The 26632-nt window shown below is 35.8% G+C and overlaps 1 protein-coding gene across 1 annotated transcript; it reads right to left on the bottom strand.

Moving 5' to 3' along the window:
- Positions 1-3759: 3759 nt before the first annotated feature.
- On the bottom strand, positions 3760-25566 carry LOC100796422 (phosphatidylinositol 4-kinase alpha 1-like). Its single transcript, XM_014777191.3, is given in 27 exon segments — positions 3760-4254; positions 4346-4466; positions 4469-4506; positions 4715-4923; positions 5608-5748; positions 6128-6323; positions 6425-6597; positions 7707-7751; positions 7898-7975; positions 8680-8946; positions 9739-9889; positions 9983-10119; positions 10312-10495; positions 12301-12515; positions 15944-16303; positions 16413-16952; positions 17233-17415; positions 17536-17694; positions 19553-19770; positions 21384-21552; positions 21839-22145; positions 22299-22426; positions 22526-22684; positions 22834-23004; positions 23417-23578; positions 23698-24039; positions 24375-25566. Coding segments are annotated over 27 exon segments (6105 nt in total). The 5' UTR covers positions 25368-25566; the 3' UTR covers positions 3760-3995.
- Positions 25567-26632: the final 1066 nt, after the last annotated feature.

The following is a 26632-nucleotide window of genomic DNA, read 5'->3' as shown; positions in this document are numbered from 1 at the left end:
TTAATTTAACAAATTTTCAAAAACTTAATTAAGACGAGTGTAATTCATAACAATCATTTCTTCTTGTCTTCTTGTCGATTTCCATTCACAATGAGAAGTATTTTACTTCTCATTTTATAATGACTTCTCTCACTTGATAAGAATTATGTTAACATGCACAAGATGATCATCTTTGATTTCACGAAAGAGAAGAATATATTGTTTGTCACCATCCATAATTTTATGATCTTTGATTTCAGGAAAGAGAAGAATACATTGTTTGTCATCATCCATATATAATTTTATGGTAGCACCTACATGCATGTTACATTTAGGTTTTAATTCTTATCAAGTGAGAAGTCATTATAAAATAAATATAAAAATTTAATTATTAATTAAAAATTAAGTTATATATATTTACAATATGAAGTAAAATATCAGTCATTAATTTCTCAGCTTATAGTTAAAAAAAGAAACTTTGCCATTCAATCCAGGTTGAACTTGGACAAATATTTTTTTCAATCAGCAAAATAAGTATAACTTATATATATGTGGGCACAAAGGAGACCCAAAACCCGTATACATGGGATTAATAGCAGAAAATAACAGCATTGTTGGTTACAGAATATTAACATTAGTTCATGTAAATATGCAGTAACCAAAGCAACAATATATTTCTCTACAAAAAATACTACCCACACCATTTCAGCGAGCCCAATCACTGCAACATTTAATTCTCATTGTTATCTAAAAACTTTCAATTGTAAATACTTTCACAAAATTCTTTTATCTAATAATCAATTTCTTTTTAGTACATGAAAAATGAGAGTGTTAGGTACCTAGCTAATGATATTTCTTGTTCTTAGGCTAGATTGATGTCACATGGCAACGCAATACCAAATACAAAGAATCCAAGGCTAGAATGTGAGTTTCGCAGAACCACGCGGAAATTGATCGATGTGGGACTTGCTACAGAACCTCATCAAATACAATCTTGACACACCAATAGTAACTCCCATATGCTGATACAAACTTTTGTCAAAAGTGATCTACGTTATTGTCTAGCATCATAACCATATCCGACAGAGATAGATATATATGTTATACCCATGATTCTAGTTCATTCGGTGGGAATTTTATCTCCCAATAACGTGAAGACTTTAATATTTTCATGGAAAAGGCTGATAAGCTACACATGTAAGCAGTGGCAGAGGTACGCACATAAAAAAACTTCGTACCCCATTGCCCAGAGGCTCTTCGCTATGCGAAGATATAGGGGAGGGGAGGGATGTTGTACGCAGCCTTACCTTAATAATATCATATTAGGAATTCATTTGAAAGTGATCATCATCAATTATCAAAGGAAGAGTTGGGTACCACATTTTTGGTTTAAGGCTGTTATAGCCCCAAAACTGGTCCACCCATTATTCAACAGGATGATAACAGCACCAGAAATGCCTTCTTTTCCACAACCACCACCACTATTGGTTGCCGTACGTGCCACATGCCCAAAAAGACAAGTTAGACACAAACGTAAACGAGATTCTCTTGCTCTAACGTACCAAGAAAGAGCCAAAGAAATCGCAACACTGATAAGTTGGAATGAAAATCTTTGATCCTCACACGTATGTTGTTTTATGTAATGGGTTTTTGGTCCCTCTGCCTACAGAGTCCAAGTGTCAGCTTCTAACAGCAATGAATAGTAAATATGATGGGACGCCATACTGCAACATCTTCATAGTCCCTACCAAAGTTGGGAAATTCGTTAACTTTGGTTTGAGATGATCGTGATTGGTGAGGAGCATGATGGTCGATAATATATATTGATAAAACTCGTTGAAATTATAAAAAAAAAAAAGAAGATGCACCAATATATTTTATATGACATATTATGTGCATGTGGAATACTGCACAGCGAGAAATTAAATATCCTCAATTTATAAAAAACTAAAGAATTTTAATTTAAATAAATAATAACTATTGGATTAAAATTAATGGTTATGATGAATTTTAACAAAACTAATCATTTCATTAAAGTTAAAAATAACTCTTCAATCCTAATTTTATCGTCCCTTTTCAGATTAATGTGTAGTAACAGGGTAACTTCAAGAAAGTTAACAACGAACGATCAAAAGAAGATGTGATAACCTCGGCGTTGTGGTGGCTCCTGTGACCGGGAGTGAGGCTCTACAAAGGTTAGTGACAAGGGATGAACAAGTTTTCGAAGGAGACGCGATAACTTTGACTTCGTGGTGGCTTTAGCACTAAAGAGTGTGACCGGTGACGATAACCAGAGAGTGAGAAAGACAATGACTAGAGAGCGACACCGACAAGGCTCCACCACGAGACTTTGACATCAGCAACAGCGACCAAAGAGCGACCAAAGGACGTGTCAAACCCAATTTTTGGTATGATTTTCTCTTTTTTTTCGTATTCATTACTAATTCAATAAAATGATGATTTTTTTTTTCTATTTTTGAATAGAATGGCCATTGATCATTTTATTATTATTAACAAAGTTGATTTTTGTAGTTTTTTAATTTTGAGAAAATTGAAGAAGGTTAAAAAAAAGGAATGGGCAAATGCTAGCCATCAATGAAATACGTATTTATCAATCGTCCTAGTATATTCCTCTTTATATAGGCTTGTCGATTATTGCTCTAAAATGAATTACTTTGAGAACTAATAACTTGTTAAGATTTTGTGGGCAATAACTTTAATTAAGTTGAAGATTTTGGTAGTGTTTTCTATTTTTCAGGATGAAAAAGTGATCACCATTGAAATTGTATTTGTTGTCATAAGACTAAAATTGGTGTTTATAGAAACTTTTCTTTTCACATCTACAACTACATGTTGTGTCACAAGAGGGAAAACTTTTGTATTGAAATGAGATATTTGAAAGGGTTTAAAATTACATCAATATTGTAACTTGGCAAAGACACGAAGTAAGCAGAACCAAGATGAGCAAGATTGTAAAAGGAGAAACTTTTTGGTGGATTTTGCTCAAGAATTGAGATGTACCTATATGAAAGTGTAAGATGAAAAATTCTTTAGGAAAATTTTTGTATTGAAATCAAACTTATGTATTGAAATGAGCTGCAAAAGGAAGCAACATTTCGGTTCCAAAAGTAATGCGTTTAATGTGAGTTAAAAAAATATGTGAAGTAAAAAGATGAGTTTTATTAAAATTCATTTTAACCATTAATTTTAGTTCAACGGATTTTTTACAAACTGAGGAGATCCGCTCCCGGTACTCCTCTTGGATCCATCCCTGCAAGCAAAGTAAAAGAAATGCAAGCAAAATATTTCCACAATATTTTGTGATTTTGTGAATTCATGTTACAAAAGTATAAAAGATTAAATGTATTGTGGGATCCATTTAAAAACTTTAATAAATTTTTTTATTGGAGTAAAAATTGGTTCACTTGTTTAAAATAAAAAAATGTGATGTAAAAAGTGTGAAATATTATTAAAATATAAGAATTTTTTATGGATTTATTGGTCGAAGATTTTCTAACTGATTAAATTGCGAAATAGGTACATATTTGACTGCATGCTAATTAATATATCATTTGTCATCATTCGCTATGGGTTAAATACACTTTTACGATATTCACAAAAAAACTTTTACGATTTTAGGGAACATTTTGGTAATGAAAAAGGATCCAAACCCACACCCACCATTTCTCTAGTTTAGTTTGGTAAAAAAAAAAAAAAAAACTATAGGCATTTTTGTCTAATAATGATGAGTAACTGGAGTCTAGAAAGGGAGCTTGTACGTATCACCTCAATGAATTGTATTTACCAATAATAAATAAGATTACAGAGCTGTATTTTTACATTACGAGGAACCCCCAAAAAATATTACAGAACTTTTGAATCTTCATTCGCCATTTACTACTATTCCCTCCTCAATACTATAACGGTGAAAATTCCTCAAAAAATCATAGCACAAGACAACAATGAATGTAAAATTACAAGCAACAATGTACATGATAGGTAAGCTCTATATTATCTTACTTCTCGATGCCTTGCTGCAGATACTGTATCAAGTCATAGCCAGCAGTGGTCCACTTATTATAAGCATCTTTACAAACATGTGTCATGAAATTGGCTGCTTCACGCTCACTCATCTCCGGATGAAATCTCTTCCGAAGATTGCCAATCGGGTCACCCCTGCTGAAGCAAGGTAACCCGCTGTCTAGCATTAATGCCACAGTAGTGATGATCCCATCCATTCGTCGACGGGCAGCAAGGTACCCCTTCACGCACAAACTACATGTACAATAAACATGAAAGAACGCTGAGTTTTTTAAATGACGTCCAGGAAAAAAAAGTGTGATCTAGATAGAAATGCCATTACTACCTTAAAAATTGATTCCATGTATCACTCTTCATAACACCAGATGGATCTAGTAATTGTGTCATCTCATGGCTCAGCTTAAAATGAGCACTTTCAAAACGCATATTCCCACCGGGAGAAGTTCTAGGATGAAACCGAAGTCAATATGAACAAGCCTCCCAACACTGCATCAGCATGCATATTAGTGATGCCATTTATTGGACCATAAAGCAGAAAGAGCAGGGGGACTAAAAATCACAAATAAATTGAACCAAGGGAGCCAAACAATCAGGATGTTCAAATGCTTCATAGGCATCTAAAGCTAAATTCAAATCCACTAGCAATAATAACTGACTTGCTGACAAAGTAATGGAAGAAGCACAAAGATCTTACTTATCAAAAAGAAGGTTCCCATTGTGCCTATCCTTTGGTTGAAGCAAAAGACTAGCAACAGCATAACCAGCACTGCTAATGATAAAGTTCTGGCGTGCAGCCTCAAAACTGGCAGACCCAACAGGTCCATAGTCTTGCTGAAATATCTCAAACAAACCTCCATCAGTTGTTTCCCCCATCTGACTTCTACTGCGCGTATTTGGCACAACCTGGAAAATGTAACAAAAATAAAAAATTACAAATCCACAAAACAATTGCCCCATATATGACACAAGGAATTAACATTGAATCTTGTTACCAAGGAAACTGATCGAAGTCATTTGATATTGTTTTGATACAAGGCCAAAAAACAAGTTATAGCATAAAATAATAACAAGGAAACAGAACCTTTTGACCTAACCGTTATAGTATATAGTTAGTTCAGCACTTACACTATTTTCCAACTTTAACAGAAGAAAAAAAATAATACCATCGAATTAGCATCATATGCATAAGAAGAAAAAAAGAAAAACTGAAATAAACTTCTAAGAGAAAACAATGAGAAAAACTAAAGTAAACTTTTTCATAAGCTAAAATTAGCTTATGCATAAGCTAATTTGTAAAAACTCTCTCATATGTTTGATTAAAAGACTTCACATGTGATTAAACTTGTTTGTGTCCTAGGATCATAAAACTTGTGCTTAACACGAAAATTTGATAACCACGACAGTTCCATGTCCTAGACTGAGAATCCAATTGCTCAAAAGAAATACATAGCAAAAATACACTTCCAAGTACTACCATAATTAGGAAGTTATCACTGCACTGGCATTCTTCATTCTGATCAAGAAAATACTTTGGCAGGTGAGCCACAAAATTTTCACGATGTTATAACTTATTGGGAATAAACTCACCTCTATTATACCTCTCTCGGGACCAGTAGGCAGTACACCATAAGGAAATAGATAAAGATTTAATCCAATGGCTTCAAATAAATCTCTAAGTAGTGCTATCACTTGAAGGGCAAGAACATCTTGTCTACAGTCATCTCCAACCTTAAATGTTGTAAGAGAACAGTCAGCCCAAGAATGACAAAACACATGCACAAATTAAGCACAATTGACAAGAAGCAAGAAAATAAACACACGGTGCAAAAAAAAATGGTTTATCTAACACTAGCCATACTCCAAACAATCACTACTCTTTATTTGGTTCATATTTCATTTGAAACTATCTCTAACCATCTAACAACCCACACAAAAACGGAAAAAACGAAAGTATATTTGAAGAGAATATACATATATAACACGGGTAAACATGAGCCAGATTAAAAATATATTCGAAGAGGGCAATTTGCTAAGTCCCAATAGCGTAATGTTCTGCAGTTTTGTTGACAGGATAACAGGATATCATCATAAATACAACCCAGCTAACCTTGAAAATGCAAGCTTGTGGCTTTACATCATTTTCGTCCCCATCTCGATCAATTACATTAAAAGTTATCATGATTGGAACTTTTGCGGCTGATTGTAAGGGAATACCACTATCTACTCGAATACCCCTAACAAGCTTGTTAGGAGCTGTCGGTAAATAAAGGTCCTCACCGTCCATTTCAATTTTCTCCAACTCCCTACCACATGGTAAAATAAACATTAACATCTATCAAAAAGCATTGAAGATTTAACTAAAAAATTCACAATAAAAATAAGCCTTCAGACATTTGCCGAGTACCTTCGGATACCGGCTCGGCGTTCTTCTTTAGGAAGTGGAAATAGTACACCAGAGATGGATGTAACTTTGTCAAAGAAATCAAACTCTCTTTTAAATATGTCAAGTGCCTTTGGATTAAAACCGTCAATTATACGCTGCCTTACAGCTGGCAGCAGTTCTAGAAATGAATTATTCTGAAATATAAACACAGATAAAAAACTATATAACGTATGATTTGAAAGAAAAAAAAACAAATTATATAATGAAAATAAAGAATTCACTTTGAATATATTAATATTCATATTAAAGAGTACTAGCAACCCATTCTCTAATACACCCTTAACTATAGGCTGAAATTTATTGGAAACTAAAAAATCATGAGTCAGGTTCATCAAACTAGGAGTGGTGTGGGACTCACATAATTGTTGTGATTTCCAATAAATTTCAATCAATAATGAAGAATGTGTTGCTAATGTTTCTCAGTTACATTTTCAGTTTTCACAAAGTACTGTAAGTAGGGCTGCATATTTGAATGCTAGTTTCAAAGAGTAAAGACTAGAAAAATGTATCTGCAAATTGAGGAACTTCATGTAATCTGATCAACTGTCACCTTGATTCTAAACTCAAGATAGTGTTTACTCATTGCATATTCTTGACTGTCAAGACAACAAACATATTACACCATATAATTTGAATGTGGGCCTACAATGGTCTGACAACAAAGAGCCTGAATATAATATTACACATTGCACCTCATCATTTAATTTTGAAGCCAAGAAATAGGAAATGCACTGATTGCTATAACTGTGCAAGCCTGAAACTAAAACTATATTATCTCCTATTTTATGTCTTAATTTCCACCTTCGGAGTCCCAAAATGCATCTCACTTTGAGAATCAATATAACAAGTTCTTATTTTACTCAATTGTTCTTACTTTTCTTTCAAATTCAAAAACAATGAGGATACTTTTGACAGTGCTTGATTTGATATATTAAAACTAGAACATGTATTCTTAGAAAGGAGTGCTATGTAATTCAACATGAATCAATTAATAGCATAAACATAACTCTTAAATTACATTTATCATTAATAGTAATAAAAAAAAAGAAGTCAATGCATCAGGTTTCAGTGATCAATGCTCTGAATTTATTAGACATTGCCTAAATAATGATGCAACTGACAAGCATAAATCCTAAGATTTGATGTTGACTTGAGTTTAAAATTCATGTCATTTTCATCAGCATATGATAGCAATAACTAATTAACTATACTATAGATATAAAGAAACATTCTTTTGGTATACCTTCCCACTGTTTGGGTCTTTTCCTGTCTCGGGTACAGTCTCACCCTGCCCAAAATAAAATTGGTGTTTAACCACTTATTAAATAAAAAACAAATAACTTGGAATGAATGCAAATCTACATGTAAGAAAAACACAATTATAAATAAGAATGAATTGTATAACAAGTAAAAAATAACAATCACAAGTTATACCTGCAAATGCCAGATAAGAATATGGGCAAATATGTCACTTCTTTGAGCAGCTCTAAGCAAATAACCTTCAACTAATTTCTGCAAAAATAAATGTATGCAATTGGTTACAAAGCAAAAACACATTGAAAGTCATTATTGGACTGATGCTATTTACACTTTTACATCAATTATTAGAGGTTAACTTCAGAAAATGTTCAATTTAGAAAATTTCAAAAATGGTTAGAAATTTTCATTAGTGAAATATCTGAGCTGAAGATGTTTCACTCAATGGGAATTTTTATGATGTCAATACTTTATAAGTTTAAAGAAAAAAAAAATGGAGAATGGACTAAAAAAATTCAGACAACAATGCATAGTGAGATTCAACAGGGTGAAAAACATTAATATACTGACATATTTTTGTTTGAGCATCCATGATCTTTTCAAAATCCCAATGTTATAAAAAAACTACGTACCCCATTGCCCAGAGGCTCTTCGCTATGCGAAGGTATGGGGGAGGGATGTTGTACGCAGCCTTACCCTTGCATATGCAAAGAGGCTGTTTCCGGATTCGAACCCATGACCAACAAGTCACCAAGGCACAACTTTACCGCTGCACCAGGGCTCGCCCTCTAAAATCCCAATGTTATCAAAGCTTAAAAAACACAAGGCTTATTTATGCTGTAGAAATGGTGAAAGAAAAAAGGTAAAATCAGGTTTTATATGACCATTGACAAACAATAGGAGGAAAGCACATACTAAGGGGGATAAACCATGAAACTAAATTTCAATAGATATCTAACCCCTTCATCATGTCGCAACGACTGCACCAGCTGTGGCATGAAAAAAGTTACTCGTTCAGGAGGATAGGATTCCAGAACCCTTAGAACGTATGCCATGACCCGTGGATGACCCTTGTACGCAGGAGAAAGGAACTCTAAAGCTTGTGTGATAGAACAAGGAGCCCAATGAGGCAATTGTTGCAAGAGCACCGAACTGTCATCAACTGCCTTTGGGGTGATAAAGTAAGGTAATGCTTCTGGTATGTTGCGAACATCCACTATATTTGCCTGTAAAGCAAAGGAATTGTCTCATATTTTACAAGATAATGAATTTAGACGAGTTAATGAGAGAGAGCAACAAGAACCACGGGAATGAAAAAATAAAAAATAAAAAAAGCCACACAACACAAGAATAAATTCTCCCCTTCACAGGTAAATAAATAAATTATATATAGAGAGAGAGAATTATTGGACATGACAGAAAATATAACTCAGGTAAGGATGATTATATTTCCTCCTTGAACACACAATATTGCTTTTGAACAATAACTATATAACTGAAATTCTTATTAGAATTTAAAATGTATGAAATTTCAGTTCAGGACAACCAATTCAACAGCATCATATTGAGCAATAAGTGTATTTGTTTACTTTAAGTTTCAATTTTCCATCTTCATCCAACCCAAATGTGTAACTAACAATGCTTGTGAATAAGCCAAAATTTGTTGCAGCAGCTAGATAGATCAGACATAAAATTGAATATTTTCCCCTGTAAAATATTAGTTTTTTTTATCATCAGCCAATATATTTCCTTTCTCTATTCCTTGCCTTCGAAGACACTCAACTGACTAGGACTTTCGGTTCACAATAAAACTTCGTACCCCATTGCCCAGAGGCTCTTTGCTATGCGAAGGTATGGGGGAGGGATGTTGTACGCAGCCTTACCCTTGCATATGCAAAGAGGCTGTTTCCGGATTCGAACCCATGACCAACAAGTCACAACTTTACCGCTGCACCAGGGCTCGCCCTCTTACTTTCGGTTCACAATATTATTGAAAAAACAAAAAGAAAAAAACTTACCTGTACAAGCTGAGTTACTTCAGTTTTTACAAATGCATTGGTTGGGAACCTTGAGGCCAAGGATAAAGCAAGCCTAGGATCCACAGAGAAGGCAGTCCTGGTATATTCTATCCATTTATCTGCACTAATCTTGGGTCGGGAACTACTTTCCCTGAAAATACATACCAGATGTTTGAAAGCTTAGGACAAGATGAAAAACAAAACATATAATGAAATTCCAGTGGTCAGAAACAGATATATATACTTTGTGTTAGTAGGCTGCGCCCAGACGTCAAGCCTATCAGCCTCATGCTGGCATAGCATTAAAAGTAGCTGCCTCCGTTTTTCTCTTCCTACAGAATAGTTCTCCATTTGACCCCAAACAGGATGATAGTGGTCACTCTATAAAAAATGTAGAAATTAGGATTAGGATATTTTTTAGTCCATTAGGAAAGTTAAAACCATTTTCATAGAGAAAGATGAAAAAATAAGTACATGATAATGATTTTAAGATTTAAAAGTCAACAATTTAATGTTCCAAAGTCCCCAGTGTAAGCACTAAGCAGATGTTAATGCTAGACATAGAATTATTACCGCATCAGCCAAAGTGTTTCCATTTTCTTGTCCATTTCCTTTTGAACCAACTTGGACGGTATCTCCTTTCATATTTGAAAGGTATTGAACAAATAGAGAAACAGACTGAGCCTCACAATGAGCAAAGTTTGTATAGTTTGTGTCATACCATTCAGGCTCAAAAGCAAACCAACCCAAAGATGCCCTACAAATGCAGCAAAAAAAAAAAAATTCAATTAGTAAGAAAGGTGAACATGATGAATCCAATTTTGGTCCCTATCTTTGCAAGAAACTATTGCTCCAGCAGAATATCCCATGAAAATATTTATAAAAGCCTAAAAATCTACTTTACTGCAGAGCTAACATGAAATACCAGACAAGTCCTTCACAGTTATACCATCCCCCCCCCCCCCCCCCCAAGCCAACCACCCACTTTCATCTGATTAATCTACCAAATAATCCAATTAAACAAATAACAGATTTAACACTATTAAGGTGCGTTTTATAGGCTGAGGTACAGTACAAGGAGAACATCACAGAACAAATGTTTAAGTTACAAAACAACTTTTTATCCAGTCTATTGTTTGGGGTACATCGCACATTGGACAGCAAAGAGAAAATAATATAAAATTTACTATAATACCCTTTTTAATATTAACATCTTAATATAATTCATATTATTATCATCATAAAATAATAAATTATTATATTCCATAATATATATTATATAAAATATTACCTTGGAACATAAAAAACTTCTTCATAATATTATATATATATATATATATATATATATATATATATATAGAGAGAGAGAGAGAGAGAGAGAGAGAGAGAGAGGAGGGATCAACTAACTCCAAGAGTAATTTTTAAGAGTTACTCCTCATCCTCACCCTTCATTTTCTTGAAATCTAATGGTTGTAATGAGTAGTTAATCTTAACCATTAGATTTCAAGAAAATCAATGGTGAAGATGAGGAGTAATTCTTTTAAAGTTACTCTAGTAACTTGATCCCTTCTCATAATATATGTATAATATATAATTAAAATTAAATGAATAAATAAAAATTTATTTATAAAATCACTCACACTTACATGCTTATTTCTTATATAGTTTTAAAATTGTCACATAACTTCTATATTTGTTATATCAGCTTTATTATATTGTGAAGAAGTTTTTTATATTCTAGCGTAAAAGGTTTGTGTTTCAGTTTTTTAATGAAGAAGCAATGTTCAGCGTCATATAGCATTGGTGGTTATTTATTATGATAGTGGGAAGAAGAAACTGAGGAGAGGGAGTGGTGGGGGATAGAGAAGAGAGATATGATGGTGTTTTGGTCTTTTGAATGTGTTGTACTGGGAACAAAAGGTTGTCCCGTAGATAATTGAGTAACAAGAACAGAAGTTTTTTTCCTGTCCCTCAACCTCTTTTTTGTTCTGTCCCATGTTCATTTTTAAAATAATAAAATCAAACATTGAACAAATGTTTTTGTCCTGTTCTGTCCCTTACTTTTTAGCAAATCAAACAAACAGAACCTAAGAGACATAAATATTTATTGTTAGTGGAACAAGGCTTGGTTCTTCTTGATTTTCAGTAGAAAAGATAAAATAAAAGAATACAAAAGAGGAGAGGCACAGGGACTGATTTGACTCAAGCAGAGTCAGTCTACGTAACTTCACCAGTTCCAAATTCCAACTAATCCAAGTTAAGTCCTGACAAAATTTGACCATCTTATAAAAGTAGGCCTAAGTTGTGCAGTTTCCAGAAAATGTTTCAAGCCACCAAGATAAGGGAATTAAAAACATGCAAGAAGAGAGGAACTGACAACAAATACAAAATGCATGCTTCATGAAGAAGAAGAAAGGCACAAATTGATGAATAAATAATAGCAAACAAAGCAATATTTCCAGCACTACTCTTAGCAGTTAGAACAGGTAAAGAAAAAGAACAATTTAGGAGAAATGCACCAAGAATGCCAAAAGAAAAACTACAAGAGACACTCGTGTTCACCTATAAATCCGATCTTCCAGCAGCTGAAGCCCCATTTGAAATTTTTGCAGATTGCCCTGAAACTGGCAAGAGCAGTACTTGAGTCCTAGAAGCATAAGAGTGAAAAAAGTGCCACTGGCTGCAGGATGGTGTGAAAAATTCCAAGGAAGCTTTGTTGTCCCCTGCAACATCCTACCAAAAAGCAGGAGTTGCTCGACACTTTGGTGTCGAATTGCCTACAAGAGACAGGATAAGAATGATTCAGGGAATTAATTCAAATAATTGCAATATTTTAAGTTGAAACTAGATTCGGTATTTAATACAATAAAGGAAGTAAGGGGTAAGGCAATGCGCCAATGCCTTCAAGCAATTTGATCTTACTCCAATAGGTCAATCACAATGTTTATCAACATATTCAGTGTTAAGAAAAACCCATTAGCAATTAGTCAATCAGCATAAAAGCACTAGCAACTACTCCCTCCGTCCAATAATAATTGTCGGGTAAGAAGAAAAAACAAGTCCCAAAATAATTGTCATTTTAGCTTTTCAATCTAATACATTAATTACTTTTTCCCCTTATATCCCTTATAATATTAATGACAGGCAAAAAAATCTATAAATGAGTTAATGATGAGAAGGTTAATTTTGTAAAATTACTACTCTCTTTGTTTTCTTGGTCTGTATAAAAAAATCTAGTATGACAAATATTATGGGTTGGATTCCATCTTGGAGTTTTTGGAGGCTTTGGATCTTTCTATAGCCAATACATGGTTTAAGAAAAGAGAGGAACATCTTATCACTTACAAAAGTGGAGGGACATGTTCTCAGATAGATTTCTTCCTTATCAGGAAGTCTGATAGGAAGTATTGCTTGAACTGTAAAGTTATCCCGGGAGAGAGCTTGACTACCCAACATAGAGTTTTGGTTATGGATGTAAGAATTAGAGATAGGGCAAAGAGAAGAAGTCCTATGGTAGCACCAAGGATCAAATGGTGGCACTTGAAAGGTGAGAAACAAGGAATCTTCCAACAAAAGATATGGGAGGGATGGTGTGGACAATCACAAGGAAGTGCAAATGATATGTGGAACAAGATGTCCCAAGAGATTATTAAAGTGGCTAAAGAGACGTTGGGTGAATCTAGAGGTTTTGGACCTAGGGGTAAAGAATCGTGGTGGTGGAATGAAAGTGTTCAGAGCAAAGTTAGAGTAAAAAAGGAGTGTTTCAAGGAGTGGTCTAGGTGTAGAAATTCTGAAACTTGGGATAAGTATAAGATAGCTAGAAATGAAACCAAAAAGGCGGTGAGTGAGGCAAGAGCCCAAGCTTTTGACGGACTATACCAAGCTCTAGGAACCAGGGACGGAGAAAGATCTATATATAGGCTTGCTAAGGGTAGAGAGAGGAAGACTAGAGATTTGGATCAAGTAAAGTGTGTTAAGGATGAAGAAGGCAAAGTCTTAGTGCATGAAAAAGATATCAAGGAAAGGTGGAAGGCGTATTTCCACAACTTATTTAATGATGGATATGGATATGACTCTAGCAGTCTAGATACAAGAGAAGAGGACCGGAACTATAAGTACTATCGTCGGATTCAGAAACAGGAGGTAAAGGAGGCGCTGAAAAGAATGAGTAACGGTAAGGCGGTGGGGCCAGACAACATACCTATTGAAGTGTGGAAAACTCTTGGAGATAAAGGTCTTGAGTGGCTCACCAAACTCTTTAATGAAATTATGAGGTCAAAACGCATGCCGGAGGAATGGAGGAGAAGCACGTTAGTGCCAATCTATAAGAACAAGGGGGATATACAAAATTGTGCAAATTATAGGGGAATCAAGCTCATGAGTCATACCATGAAATTATGGGAAAGAGTGATCGAACGGAGATTAAGAAAGGAGACTCAAGTTACTGAGAATCAATTTGGTTTCATGCCGGAAAGGTCGACCATGGAAGCGATTTATTTATTACGGCGGGTGATGGAGCAATATCGCATGGACCAACAAGACTTGCACTTGATTTTTATTGACTTGGAGAAAGCGTATGATAGAGTGCCTAGAGAGATTTTGTGGAAAGCTCTAGAGAAGAAAGGGGTTAGGGTTGCATATATTCGAACTATCCAAGATATGTATGATAGGGTATCGACTAGTGTTAGGACACAGGGTGGAGAGTCAGACGATTTTCCCATCACAATTGGTTTGCATCAAGGGTCAACCCTTAGCCCCTACCTTTTTACCTTAATTCTGGATGTCCTCACGGAACAAATCCAAGAGATAGCGCCGAGATGCATGCTTTTTGCAGATGACATAGTCCTCCTTGGAGAGTCGAGGGAAGAGTTGAATGAGAGGTTGAAAACTTGGAGACGAGCTCTAGAAACACATGACTTTCGCCTAAGCAGAAGCAAATCGGAGTATATGGAATGTAAGTTCAACAAAAGAAGGAGGGTTTCTAACTCAGAGGTGAAAATAGGAGACCATATTATCCCTCAAGTCACACGGTTTAAATATCTTGGGTCTGTAATACAGGATGATGGAGAAATTGAAGGGGATGTGAATCATCGCATTCAAGCAGGATGGATGAAATGGAGAAAAGCATCGGGGGTGTTATGTGATGCAAAGGTACCGATCAAGCTAAAGGGAAAGTTTTATCGGACTGTGGTAAGACCGACGATTTTGTACGGAACAGAATGTTGGGCGGTCAAGAGCCAACATGAGAATAAAGTAGGTGTAGCGGAGATGAGGATGTTGCGGTGGATGTGTGGTAAGACTCGACAGGATAAAATTAGAAACGAAGCTATTAGAGAGAGGGTTGGAGTAGCGCCTATTGTAGAGAAGATGGTGGAAAATAGACTTAGGTGGTTTGGGCATGTAGAGAGAAGACCGGTAGACTCTGTAGTGAGGAGAGTAGACCAGATGGAGAGAAGGCAAACAATTCGAGGCAGAGGAAGACCCAAAAAGACTATAAGAGAGGTTATCAAAAAGGATCTCGAACTTAATGATTTGGATAGAAGTATGGTACTTGATAGAACATTATGGCGGAAGTTAATCCATGTAGCCGACCCCACCTAGTGGGATAAGGCGTTGTTGTTGTTGTTGTTGTTGTATGACAAATATTATGGGACAGAAGGAGTAACATTTGGTGGCAATTTAACACTAAAATAATAATATCCCACAAGATCCATTAATCAAGAACTGATTATCAATCTTCAAATAAAGAGTGGTTCATGAATATGTTCCTGAATTCATTAATTAATCCGTGTCAAACAACTATAACATAATTGTTTACTAAAAATCCAGTAGATTGAAAGAGAAATAAAAGATTCGAGCCGACAAATTTTACATTTAACTATGCCCATTTATATATAGCACCAAACAAAATATAGCTTCCATGTTAATGTAATGACAGCAACTTCAACTAATGATTCATTGATTATTAATTTATTAACAATCACAATGTAAACAGTGATTCAAAGGCAAATCTTAGGTTACTCAAACCAAACAATTTACCCAATAATCAGTCATGAATTAATGAATTTTGTTTATACAATAGGAATATGAAAATGCAGTATGGCCATTTAAGATCAAAATAAACATTTACAAAAGGCAATCATATAATGTTTAGATAAAGTGGCCAAATGAGAAAATGTAAATCATATGGTGACCAATGCCTAACCTCAAAGCGATCAATGAGAAATCCAAGCCATAGTCGATGAGCAATTATCTGCTCCACAGGATCAATCTCGGGCTGCAATTCAGGCTCCCCAGGGGACAGGTGAGGCCTGAGTTTTGCAGCAGGTCCAGAATACCTTGCTTCAGATGCAAAAAGACCCCGCTTGGTATCAATTGTCCATAACCATGCATCGACAAGCTCAGCAAGGACAAGAGCTCCAAGTTCAGGTGCAGCAGAAACCAACCATGTCCATATGAAAACACCAGTTTCCATTGCATCATGAGTGGAAATGTAAGCAGGACACCAACAAAGAAGACGGAGAAGTTGTGAGAAGCCCTCCACGTTCGATTTGGATCCAGAACTCTTGTCCATAAGAAAAACATAAACTCAGATAAAGGTATAAAATACAGATTCCCTGAGAGTTCTAACTTATAGTATTACCAACTAAAATACAAGCAAGAAATGTGTTTACCAAATGTGACAAAAGCAGCACAGTGGCCTGAGAGCAAGTATCACGAAATTCAGACCTGACCACTTCCCCACCTTTCTCTGCTATGTTGACAAACTGTTGAAGTAAACGCACAAACTTATTAAGCAACATTCCATTGAACGAGTCATCCTCAGCTTGTGGCTGCTGAGGAAAAGCTCCAGATATAATTCTTTGAAGCCCAGCTCCAAGTCCAAGACCAGGAGGTGCTGTACTGGACTGAAATCCACCAATGCTGTTATACAACCTTCTCATTCCAGCAATTTCTCCAGCATGGTTGCACTTAACTGTCGCTGCAGCTTGGTTACACTTACCAGAACTGATAACATCTAAATTAAAAGACTCTGATGCTTTTAAGTTTGCTCCTGAAGCTGCAGCTGCTGCAGCCATGACTGCAGGAATGTTTGCTGTTTGTATTGGCCAGTTGTCATTTTTTCCAGTGCCAATTCTTATCTCAGATAAAAGTAAAACAACATCAATTGTGGGCTGTGCTCTTTGCCAAGTATTCGCTTTACAAAGTTTATCCTGACGTAAAATACATAGAGATGGTGCAAAGAGAAAATTGTGAGGACTTAATAAAAAAAAGACACTTTTACAATGTCACCTATAGAAAAGTTTAACGGAAAGATATATGCATTAGCAAGTAAAATGGAAGGAATTAAGGCACAATAAAATGTATGCAACCACCACATTTTGGGACCAATTTCAGAAAGCAAGCATGCACCCATCTGTTGAGACAATGATGACAAGGAAACTACAAAATCTTAAAATATTGATTTTCATCAATGAAACAGATCAGTTCAACCTGAAGAAGGCCCTGGCTAGTGCATGGAGCACTTGAAACTGATTTAATTATCCATTCTCGAACAATTCTCTGATACAAGGTACGGACTGTTGCTGTCCAAGCAGGATCATTGATGACCGCAGTAGAAGAGTCGCCATTAAATGAAAATAGCAAAGAATCTATGCAGGAAGAATCCCATAAAACCTGCAAAGATACCATTAATCTTAAATATATTGCAGATGTCAAAAAAAAAGGCAGAGACACATTAGGCAAGTAATTACATATACATGTAAGCATATTTATAACATACTGTTGAAAATTTACCTGTGGAAACTTATCTCTGAGTTGATTCAACAAGTTCTCTGCAATATCTCGTATATGATCCTCCCTCTGGGACAGACTTTTTATTAGAAAACAGGTATGCATTGTAAGTATTGAATCTCGGGTCTCAGCTTCATGGCCTATTTCAGAAACTCGATCTTCCTGAAACCAGACCAATTAGTTGTGTCCATAATCCACATAGTGCAAAGACATAGATAACAACACAAAAATTAGTCTTTAACAAAAAGAAAAACATAAACAAGCGCACATTAATGAGAGCACCAGTAAATAAGCTATAACTACAACCATTAGGTCACATACGCCTAATCTAGATTTGTTCACCATAAAAGTTCACAATCACTTAAAACGGCATGAACCCATTGAATTTGTCAATACAAGTATACAGATAAAACAATGTTCAAATTTCTTTTGAATGAGTTCAATTTTGGACATAAAAAAAGTAAATGCAGATGCTAAAGAGTAACCCTTAGGGCCTTTTTGCCCCATTATATATTTTGCCAACTATACACCATCCAATAACTTTGAAATAAATAATGTTTTCTCAAAACCTACCGCTGGATTGAAAGTTCCTTTCACATAGATCATGTATACAAATTTTTATAATAATCCAAAATTATTTGATATCTCATTCATATAGATCAAAATCAAAATAATATAAACTTTTCAAAATATATTAAAATATGAATCATTTGATCACCTTCTCGCTGCTCTTCAATTTTGATAAAATTTAATACAAACAATCAAGGTAAGATAAAGTTGTAATTCAACAGTTGGATCAAGAAAATTCAACTTATTCAAAAAATTAGTGATGGTGTAATAGTTGGTAAGACCGTAAGAGTTACATTGGTGCAATTTGAACCTTCTCTTATATATATAAAAAGTTGAACTTAAGGCCTAACTCAACCCCATGAAACCAGCTTGCCAAATGAAGATTGTGGATTGCCCAAGCCTTATAAGCACTACCTAGGTCATATCTCTAGTCGATGTGATATTTCAACCGCCTAAGAGCTGATGTCCATTCTAATAGGCCACAATTAAGGTGGGCTCGGGGTGACCACAACTAAGGAAACTTTCCAACATATATATTTATCATCTTGTGTCACTACTTTAGTCCTCCATAAGAAAAAATCAGATGAAATCTTAGACCTTTGTGGGACTTATTTGATGAAAAAATATTTGGAAGATTAACATTGTGATACTAGTCTTTGGAGGAACAATTTAAGCCGAAAAGAAACAAATATTGATTTTATTTTGTTAACCAAGCTGTGGGTATTAAATTGTGAAGGAAAAAAAAACTCTAGAAAATATAATGAATTATATTTTCATTAAGAAACATGAGTTGTTCCTCCATATGCCTCAAGTATACCTTGCCAAGAAGTATGTGTTGAGTATAATATCTAGTGAAAATCAAGCATTTCTTTTTGATCAAGATTATGACACAAAATAAAAATAAAAAATAAGGAAAGGGGAAAAAAAGAAGCAAATATAAGACTTCAAATTAGAGAGAAGAGGCACTTTCAAAAAAGTGTAAAGTAAATTAGCTAGCATAATTAAAAGCATAGGTAGAAATTTCAATGAGCAAATTGCTTCAACAAAAATTATGCATTTAATAACATGTTTCATGTCAAACTTCTAGATACTACTACTTAACAAAGAATTATGAAGTTGTAATCCTTCCGTGATGGATGCATTCAACCTAAGGTTCAGCCACCTTTGAATGCATTCATAAATATAAAATGATTGATGAAAAGTAACATTCATCAAACAAGAAACAGAGAACATAGACTTGTTTAACATATGCACACTTAGGCATTTTTCATACCACCTTAAATCTTTGAGATGAATAGTAAACAATTGCCAGCTCAATTTTGACAATAACTGCTTATCATTAAGTAAACACATGTCCTGGCTTCATGTGTTGAGGTTTATGGTCCTCATGAGTACACATAATGGGAAGTATTAGCAATAAATGTAGTAAAAAGGTCAAACTGATGCCTACCAGCCATGACAGAGCTGTTTCAAAAGCCCTGTGGACAATTGCTGTTAAACACTGAAAGACAGCTGGCATTAAATTTGGAGTCTTGAGATATTCAAAGACACAAGTAAAGGCACTTCTTGCAGCATCCATAGTGGTGCCACCAGTTAGGATTCCACCATTGCTGCTGAAGCGGATGATCTCAAGAAAAGCTACAGCAAGAAGATAAGTAGCCTTCACTCCTGCAAAACAAATTTTTTTTTTAAAAAAAAAGCACCTTAACAGTCATGATAGAGTGGGGATTATACAAAAATGAATATCAGAGTTAAGGGAGGGGGAAGGGAGTAACTCCAACCTAAATATAAAACAAGAAACCACATTATAAATTGTAATTTTCCAATTTGTCAGGCTAAAAAAGTGTAAATTTAACCATGCTGGAAAAAAAATTGGACATGAGAACTTAAATATATAAGTGGCAAATAAAATTTGTCAACACTCAACAGCACAAGGCTATGAACGAGCTGTGGGTTTAACCAATATGTAAAAATAATTAAATAATAAAAACAATCGCATTAACCTTGGAAGGTTGATTCATGTTCAACAACCAATAATAGCTAAGTTCACACATCTATATAATATGAAGTTGATCAGAAAACATGTCATAGAAGAAATAATAATTAATTTTGATGTTTATCAATGGCACATGGCTATGAACAAGTCATATGGGAAATGCTAGTCTAAGACATGACAACATGGTCAAACACTGTCCAAGGCATGTGAAAAATTTTTAGGATCCAATCGCTGTGGAACTTGAGTCCCACAATGGAAGTATGGGATTCTAGTGTGGGGTTTATAAGCCCCTGAGCTCCCCAACTATGATAGCTAGCGTTTGTGGAGTGGTTCTCCCAAGGTTCTTATTTAATTGATATGAGAGCCTTCCACCATGTCACTCAATTGCAAACAAGCAGCATGGGTGATGATGCCAACATTGCAGTGTTTGTTCAGGACTAGTCAAAGGGCTAGTGCATAGCCAACCCACATGGGCGTTGGGTCTGTGAAGCGTGGTGGAAATAGGGTACGGTTGCAAGGTATGGGACCTGAGTCCCACATTGGAAGTATGGGATTTGAGTGTAGGGTTTACAAGTCCTTGGGTTCCGCAACTACAATGGCTGGCTTTAGTGGTATGGTTCTCCCAAGGCTCCTTTCAAATATCATCCTGAATTTTACAATGAATTGTATCCAACAGCAATGTGTCTTGACATGGAAAGGAGTGTTATACAAGTAAAGGATCTGATGAGCCTGACAAAAGATGTGGGACGTTTCAAAAAATCTGAATATGGGACCTGAGTGCAACAATGGAAGTGTGGGGTTTACAGGTCCTTGGGTTCCCCAACTACAACGGCTAGCTTTAGTGGTATGTTTCCCCCAAGGCTCTTTTCAAATATCATCCTCAATTTTACAATGAATTGTATCCAACAGCAATGTGTCTGACATGGAAAGGAGTGTTATACAAGTAAAGGATCTGATGAGCCTGACAAAAGATGTGGGACATTTCTAAAAATCTGAATATGGGACCTGAGTGCAACAATGGAAGTGAGGGGTTTACAGGTCCTTGGGTTCCCCAACTACAACGGCTAGCTTTAGTGGTATGGTTCCCCCAAGGCTCTTTTCAAATATCATCCTCAATTTTACAATGAATTGTATCCAACAGCAATGTGTCTGACATGGAAAGGAGTGTTATACAAGTAAAAGATCTGATGAGCCTGGCACAAGATGTGGCACCTTTCTAAAAATCTGAAGGTGTTGATAATTCATATACTTAGAGAATTACTAAAATAAAGCAAGTGCAATCCACCTGAGATTGTGGTCATTGCTGTGACATCAACTCTCCCTCCTAAAGCTGCAGAAAGAGCAGCCCTTTGTGCAAGTGCAGCTTTCTCATTGCCACTGCCTTGACGACTGCCTGGGTTGTGCAAAGCATTTAGTTCTAACTCATCCTCGAGCCATTTCACTGAGCTAACAACCTGGGCAGAAACAGGATGATATAAAAGTAAAGCTTCAGTCTAGTGCACAGTAAACTATTAAATTTTGGGGGTGATACAGAAAGCTATTGACTTCATAATAACATCACAGGGAAAAAAAAACTAAATAGTACTGCACTCCCTCTAGATTATGATGAAGCATAAATATACTGCAAGGCAAAGCAACAGATTTCATAATGTTATTATATAAAACTATAAACATGCACAACTAAAAAACACTAATGGAATTTTTTACCCAAAATTTGAAGATCTTCTACAATCAACTTACTAGTGGAGGAGTCCCCTGAGAAATTCTTTGAATAGCAGAAGACCACTCCACATTCCACATATATGGTCCATTTACAGCTTGGAGGGAAATTGCACCCATGCTTCCCACACTGTTCAGTGTACTGGAAACTGACTTTGTATTTACTGGAGTCTTCTGTATCGGTGGCGCTAGGCCAAAAAGAGCAACATAGAACCATAGGTTGCGAAATAGTTTTAAAAGTGATGGCTCCACATTTAAAGTAGGATCAAAATCGGAACAAATTGCAGCAACTGCCGGGAGCAGAGGACCCAGGAAATCTGCTCCACTCCTGCAGTGAGTAAGCATCAGATGTGAAATCTTCAGAATGCATAATTCATCATGGAAATGAAGTTGAATTTACACCTATTCAAAATCTCAACAAAAATTTCAAACATTATTAGAACATTGACATGTCATGTGCTCAGCATAGAAAAAGGTGTACCTTCCACTTTTAGCCTCAGCAGCTAAACCAACATCTGAGCATAGGGAGAGCAGTCGATGACGAAAATCTGAACGCAATCTATCACTAGTAAGACCACTAGCAATAACAAGAAATCCTGCAGGTAGAGTCTAGAATGTAATTCAACTAGTGAGAATCCATTTGACAGTTTATTACACCAAACAAACCAAATCTAGCATGCTGTTGACATTTATAGATATACTACATACTTCAACTCGCTCAGTTGTGGCTTCAGTTGCCTCTGTTTTGCTTTCAGCTGATCCTACACTGGAAAGTTTGTTCAAGTAACTTCTAGTCATCAAAACCACTGTTTCACGGTAAGATTTCTCAAAACCTAAACTGGCCATTCGAGACACAGCGTCAAGAAGCTGTATAGATCACAATAAAAATGTTGTAAGATTCATAACATAAGAAGCCAAAGGATGATACATAATTGAACAAAGAGAAGGGTCATAAAATATGTTGACGAATTTCATATCAATTTTAAAATACATGCTCTGAAGACAAAGTTCCATACTCGGAGTCTCAACAAACTAGGAGTTGAAGCATCACCCTCTTCTAGGCTTTCAATAAAAAGAGGTAATAACACGTCTACCAGCTCAGACTTGTTGACTGCAGCACTCAGCTCAGCAAACAGGCGTATAACATTAAGCTGTACAAAAGGAACTTCAGGCTTCTCTTGGTTGTCCTGTGGCAAGACAGGATTCCGTAAGCAACCAAATAACTTAATACATGAATAGATACAATAAAATTGTAACAAACTTAAACAGATGTCAATAATGTTGGATGACCAACCACGAGATACAATGTAGATGAAACAGGAAAAATCTACTAACCATATGAATGGATATAATTACAATAGCAACTGATGAGATTAAAGGGAGTGAACACTGAAGTACAAGTCCATAAAATATATGGAAATGTATGAAATACAAAATTAACATGTATAACATCTGAATGTATGGATATGATATTCTTTGCAGAGATATGTACAAAAACAGAAAAAAAAAAAAGGATAGTACAGTGTTGGCACATATACATTTATTTTTATTTATTGCCAGTTTCTGCATTTGAGGACATGTGACTATTAGAATATGTACCTGTTCTTCATAATCATTTCGTTCACGTATGCTTGTAGCTAATCCCATTATGTATGTGTCAACAGGGGCTCGCTCCTTATTCCAGCAGGATTCAATTATCTGACAGCTGGCCTTCATGACACTCTCAAACATGCCCCCATGGGTGTTACTCCATGTATCAGGCTGTCACAAAAATATTTCAAAATTTAAAAAAAAAATCATGAAATTGAATGTCAATTGGAATGTAAGTTTGAAAAGAAACCATCAATGGAAATATAGTATTGAAAAGTAACAAAGTGCACCTGAGCACAAACGTTGAGAACAATTGGCTTTAAGCGAATGAGCAAAATACGCAGCGGCTGTCCTCCTCGGGCAATAGCAATATGTGCTACCCCAAGAAGCAATGAACTGAAGAGCTCTTCACACGATCTCAACTTACGCCATCCAGAGAGTAAGCATGCCTCAGCAGCATCTATCAGTATCGCAACTGCCTCATAAACCAACCTCTTAACAGACCTCGAATCAGAATCCAGTGCTGAGAGGCTCTTGATTTTCAGGTTCACCGCTGCTTTATACACTGACAGTTTGGTATTAATCCTAGCTTTTAAAAGAGACCCCTGCTCATGCCAATCCCTCTTCCTTATCTGCAAGAACATACAAACATGAAACACACCTCACTCTTAAAATTAACCTAGATAGAAATGCTAACAGCACACTCTTCTAAAAACTCTCTACTATTAGCTGAATTTTATTGGAAATCAGAAAAAATTTTAGGTCTCACTTATAATTTTGTAATGTCGAATTAATTTAAGCCAATAGTAAAGAGTGTATTAGAGAATGTGTTGCTAACACTTCTCTTAACCTAAATCTTAACTACATTTCACAATCCACAGTGAGTAAACCAAGACACTCACTAATTCAAACAAGCATAACAAATAAAGTGACGACAGAGGGAAGGATAGTAAGGTACAAATTATACCTTCAGAAACACAGACATGGACTGTATCTGTTTCTTCCCAATTAACCTAACCTGCTCCAAAAGCACAGGTTCAACGTGGACCTTCTCCAACACGTGAGCAATCAACTTAAAAGCTATTTCCTGCCTCTCCAAGAACTCCACGGACTCTTCCTCAAACAAAACAAGATGATGGCCAGACGAGACCACGCCAAGACCACCATCATTTAAACCCAAATTCTGTGCCAATTGATCAGCACTGGTCCTCCAGACATGGTTTCCCCCATTCACCATCCCTCTCGACGAGGCGGTGCTGGCATCATCCGCGGCCTTAGAAGCCACACTGCTCGAGGAACCCGAAACATTCTCATTCCCGGGACTGTCATTGTAATTGGTCAGGGATTGATGGTTCACACTGATGGGCGAGCTCTGAGCCGAGGAATTTTCCGCAGCGAGTTGTTCCCTCGGCGTGCCTGGAACAGGCCCCACCGTAGGCGCAGCGAATTGATCGATTAAACAAGTCACCAATCTGTTGGCATCGGAGGACGAAATTGGAAGAAAGTTCTGCGAGAGAGCGGCCAAGAAAGCCCTAGCAATGCTGGAGCGCTGTTCGCGGATCGCGGAAATCACTACCTCGCCGGAGAAGGCGGCGAGCTCCTCGGCGAAATCCGGCGAGGATTGCGCGGCCTTGGAGACGTAGCCGGTGAAATCGAGGAAGAAAGAGGCGACGGAATCGAGGCTGAAAGGGTGGGGCCAGAAGGATTGAGTGAAGGAATGGGGAACGGAGCGGAGGAACTCGAGGACGACGGACTTTGGGCGCAGATCGGCGGAATCGGGGCAGTTGGAGAGGAAGCGCGAGACGGCGAGGACGGCATTGAGCTGAGAGCGCGAAACCCTAGGAGAGCCCGCCGAGAGGTACTCCGGCAGAGGGCATTTGTCGCATATCCACGAGAGCTTATCGGAGAATTGCGAGGGATTCTGCGCAATGAGGTCGCATAACTCGATCAACGCTTCCATCACGATTTGCAGGGGAAATAAAATCGAACGGGGAACGAGGGAAATTGGTCCCAACGTGAGAGTTGTTGCATTCGATTCTCTCTGTATCTCACTGCTAACCACGCAGCAACATTGTTGCTGTTCTTCTGGTCATGGCCATGCCAATGCCACGGACATGCTTTCTTCCTCTTTTATTTCCTTTTTCGTTTTTGGCCATTACGGTCTTTGCCCTGCACGTGCTTTTTTTAACTAATGGTCATATATTTTTCTTTTACTAATTTTAATATACTCTTTATTTTTATGTATTAATATAATAAATATAAACTTTAAATCATTATTATAAAATTTTAAAAATTGTAATATTGAATGATAGTGTAAATTAAATTAAATTCTTAATATATTCCGCATTATCATTACAGATTGCAATGTAAAAAGAATATATTTATTAAGGATTATAACTCAAATGATTTAATAAAGTGTGTGAGTTAATATAATTTTTTTAGTATTTATTTTTTATTCTAATAAACATATGATTGACAAATAAATTTGTTTTTTAAATATATAATTAGAAGTTCTTACATGAAATATCTCAAGAAACTATTCAATAACTCTAAATTCAAAAATATCTCAATTCCCCAAAATAAAAATAAAAAGGAAAACATTTCAGAGATTTTGAATTTGCTGAGAGGTTTAAAGTGGCATTTTGTTTTCCCTTAAGAAGGTCTTAACTTCCGTCTCACCATCCAACCACTAGATTGGACACTTTTGTTTTATTTTGGAACATTGACTACTTGATAAATTCATATTATATTTGGTTCGATAGTGGTCTGTGCAACTTTGAAGTTCTTGTAGGAGAAGCAAAAGGAAAAGCTAATATTAATTAGATGGACGTTGTTCCATGAGTTTGTCTAAAGGTTAATTTGGTTGTGAGGAAGAAAAAGGAAAGAAAATAAATAAGTGAAAAATAAAATTATTTGGTATGTAAAAAAAAATATTTGGTATCTATAAAGATTATTTGGTTGAAAATAAATAGAGTAGAATAAAAAATATTTAAATTAAAGTTATTTGGTATGTAAAAAAAAATTAAATTATTAGTAAAAATACAATTTTAATCTTATAAGTTACTGGTTTGTTTTGTTTTTCTTATTCTTTTTGAAAAAGTAGTTTGTTTGTTTTTCTTAATTTCTTATGAATAAAAAAAGCTGGTTAATATCATTTTTTTTTCTTTTTATAAGGTTTGGTTGAGTAGTTGTTTATGAAATCTCAACTTGGGGTTTCCAAAAATG

The sequence above is a fragment of the Glycine max genome, chromosome 6 (assembly GCF_000004515.6).
Source record: "Glycine max cultivar Williams 82 chromosome 6, Glycine_max_v4.0, whole genome shotgun sequence".
NCBI classification, from domain to species: Eukaryota; Viridiplantae; Streptophyta; class Magnoliopsida; order Fabales; family Fabaceae; genus Glycine; species Glycine max.
This window is presented reverse-complemented; position numbering and strand designations above follow the sequence as displayed.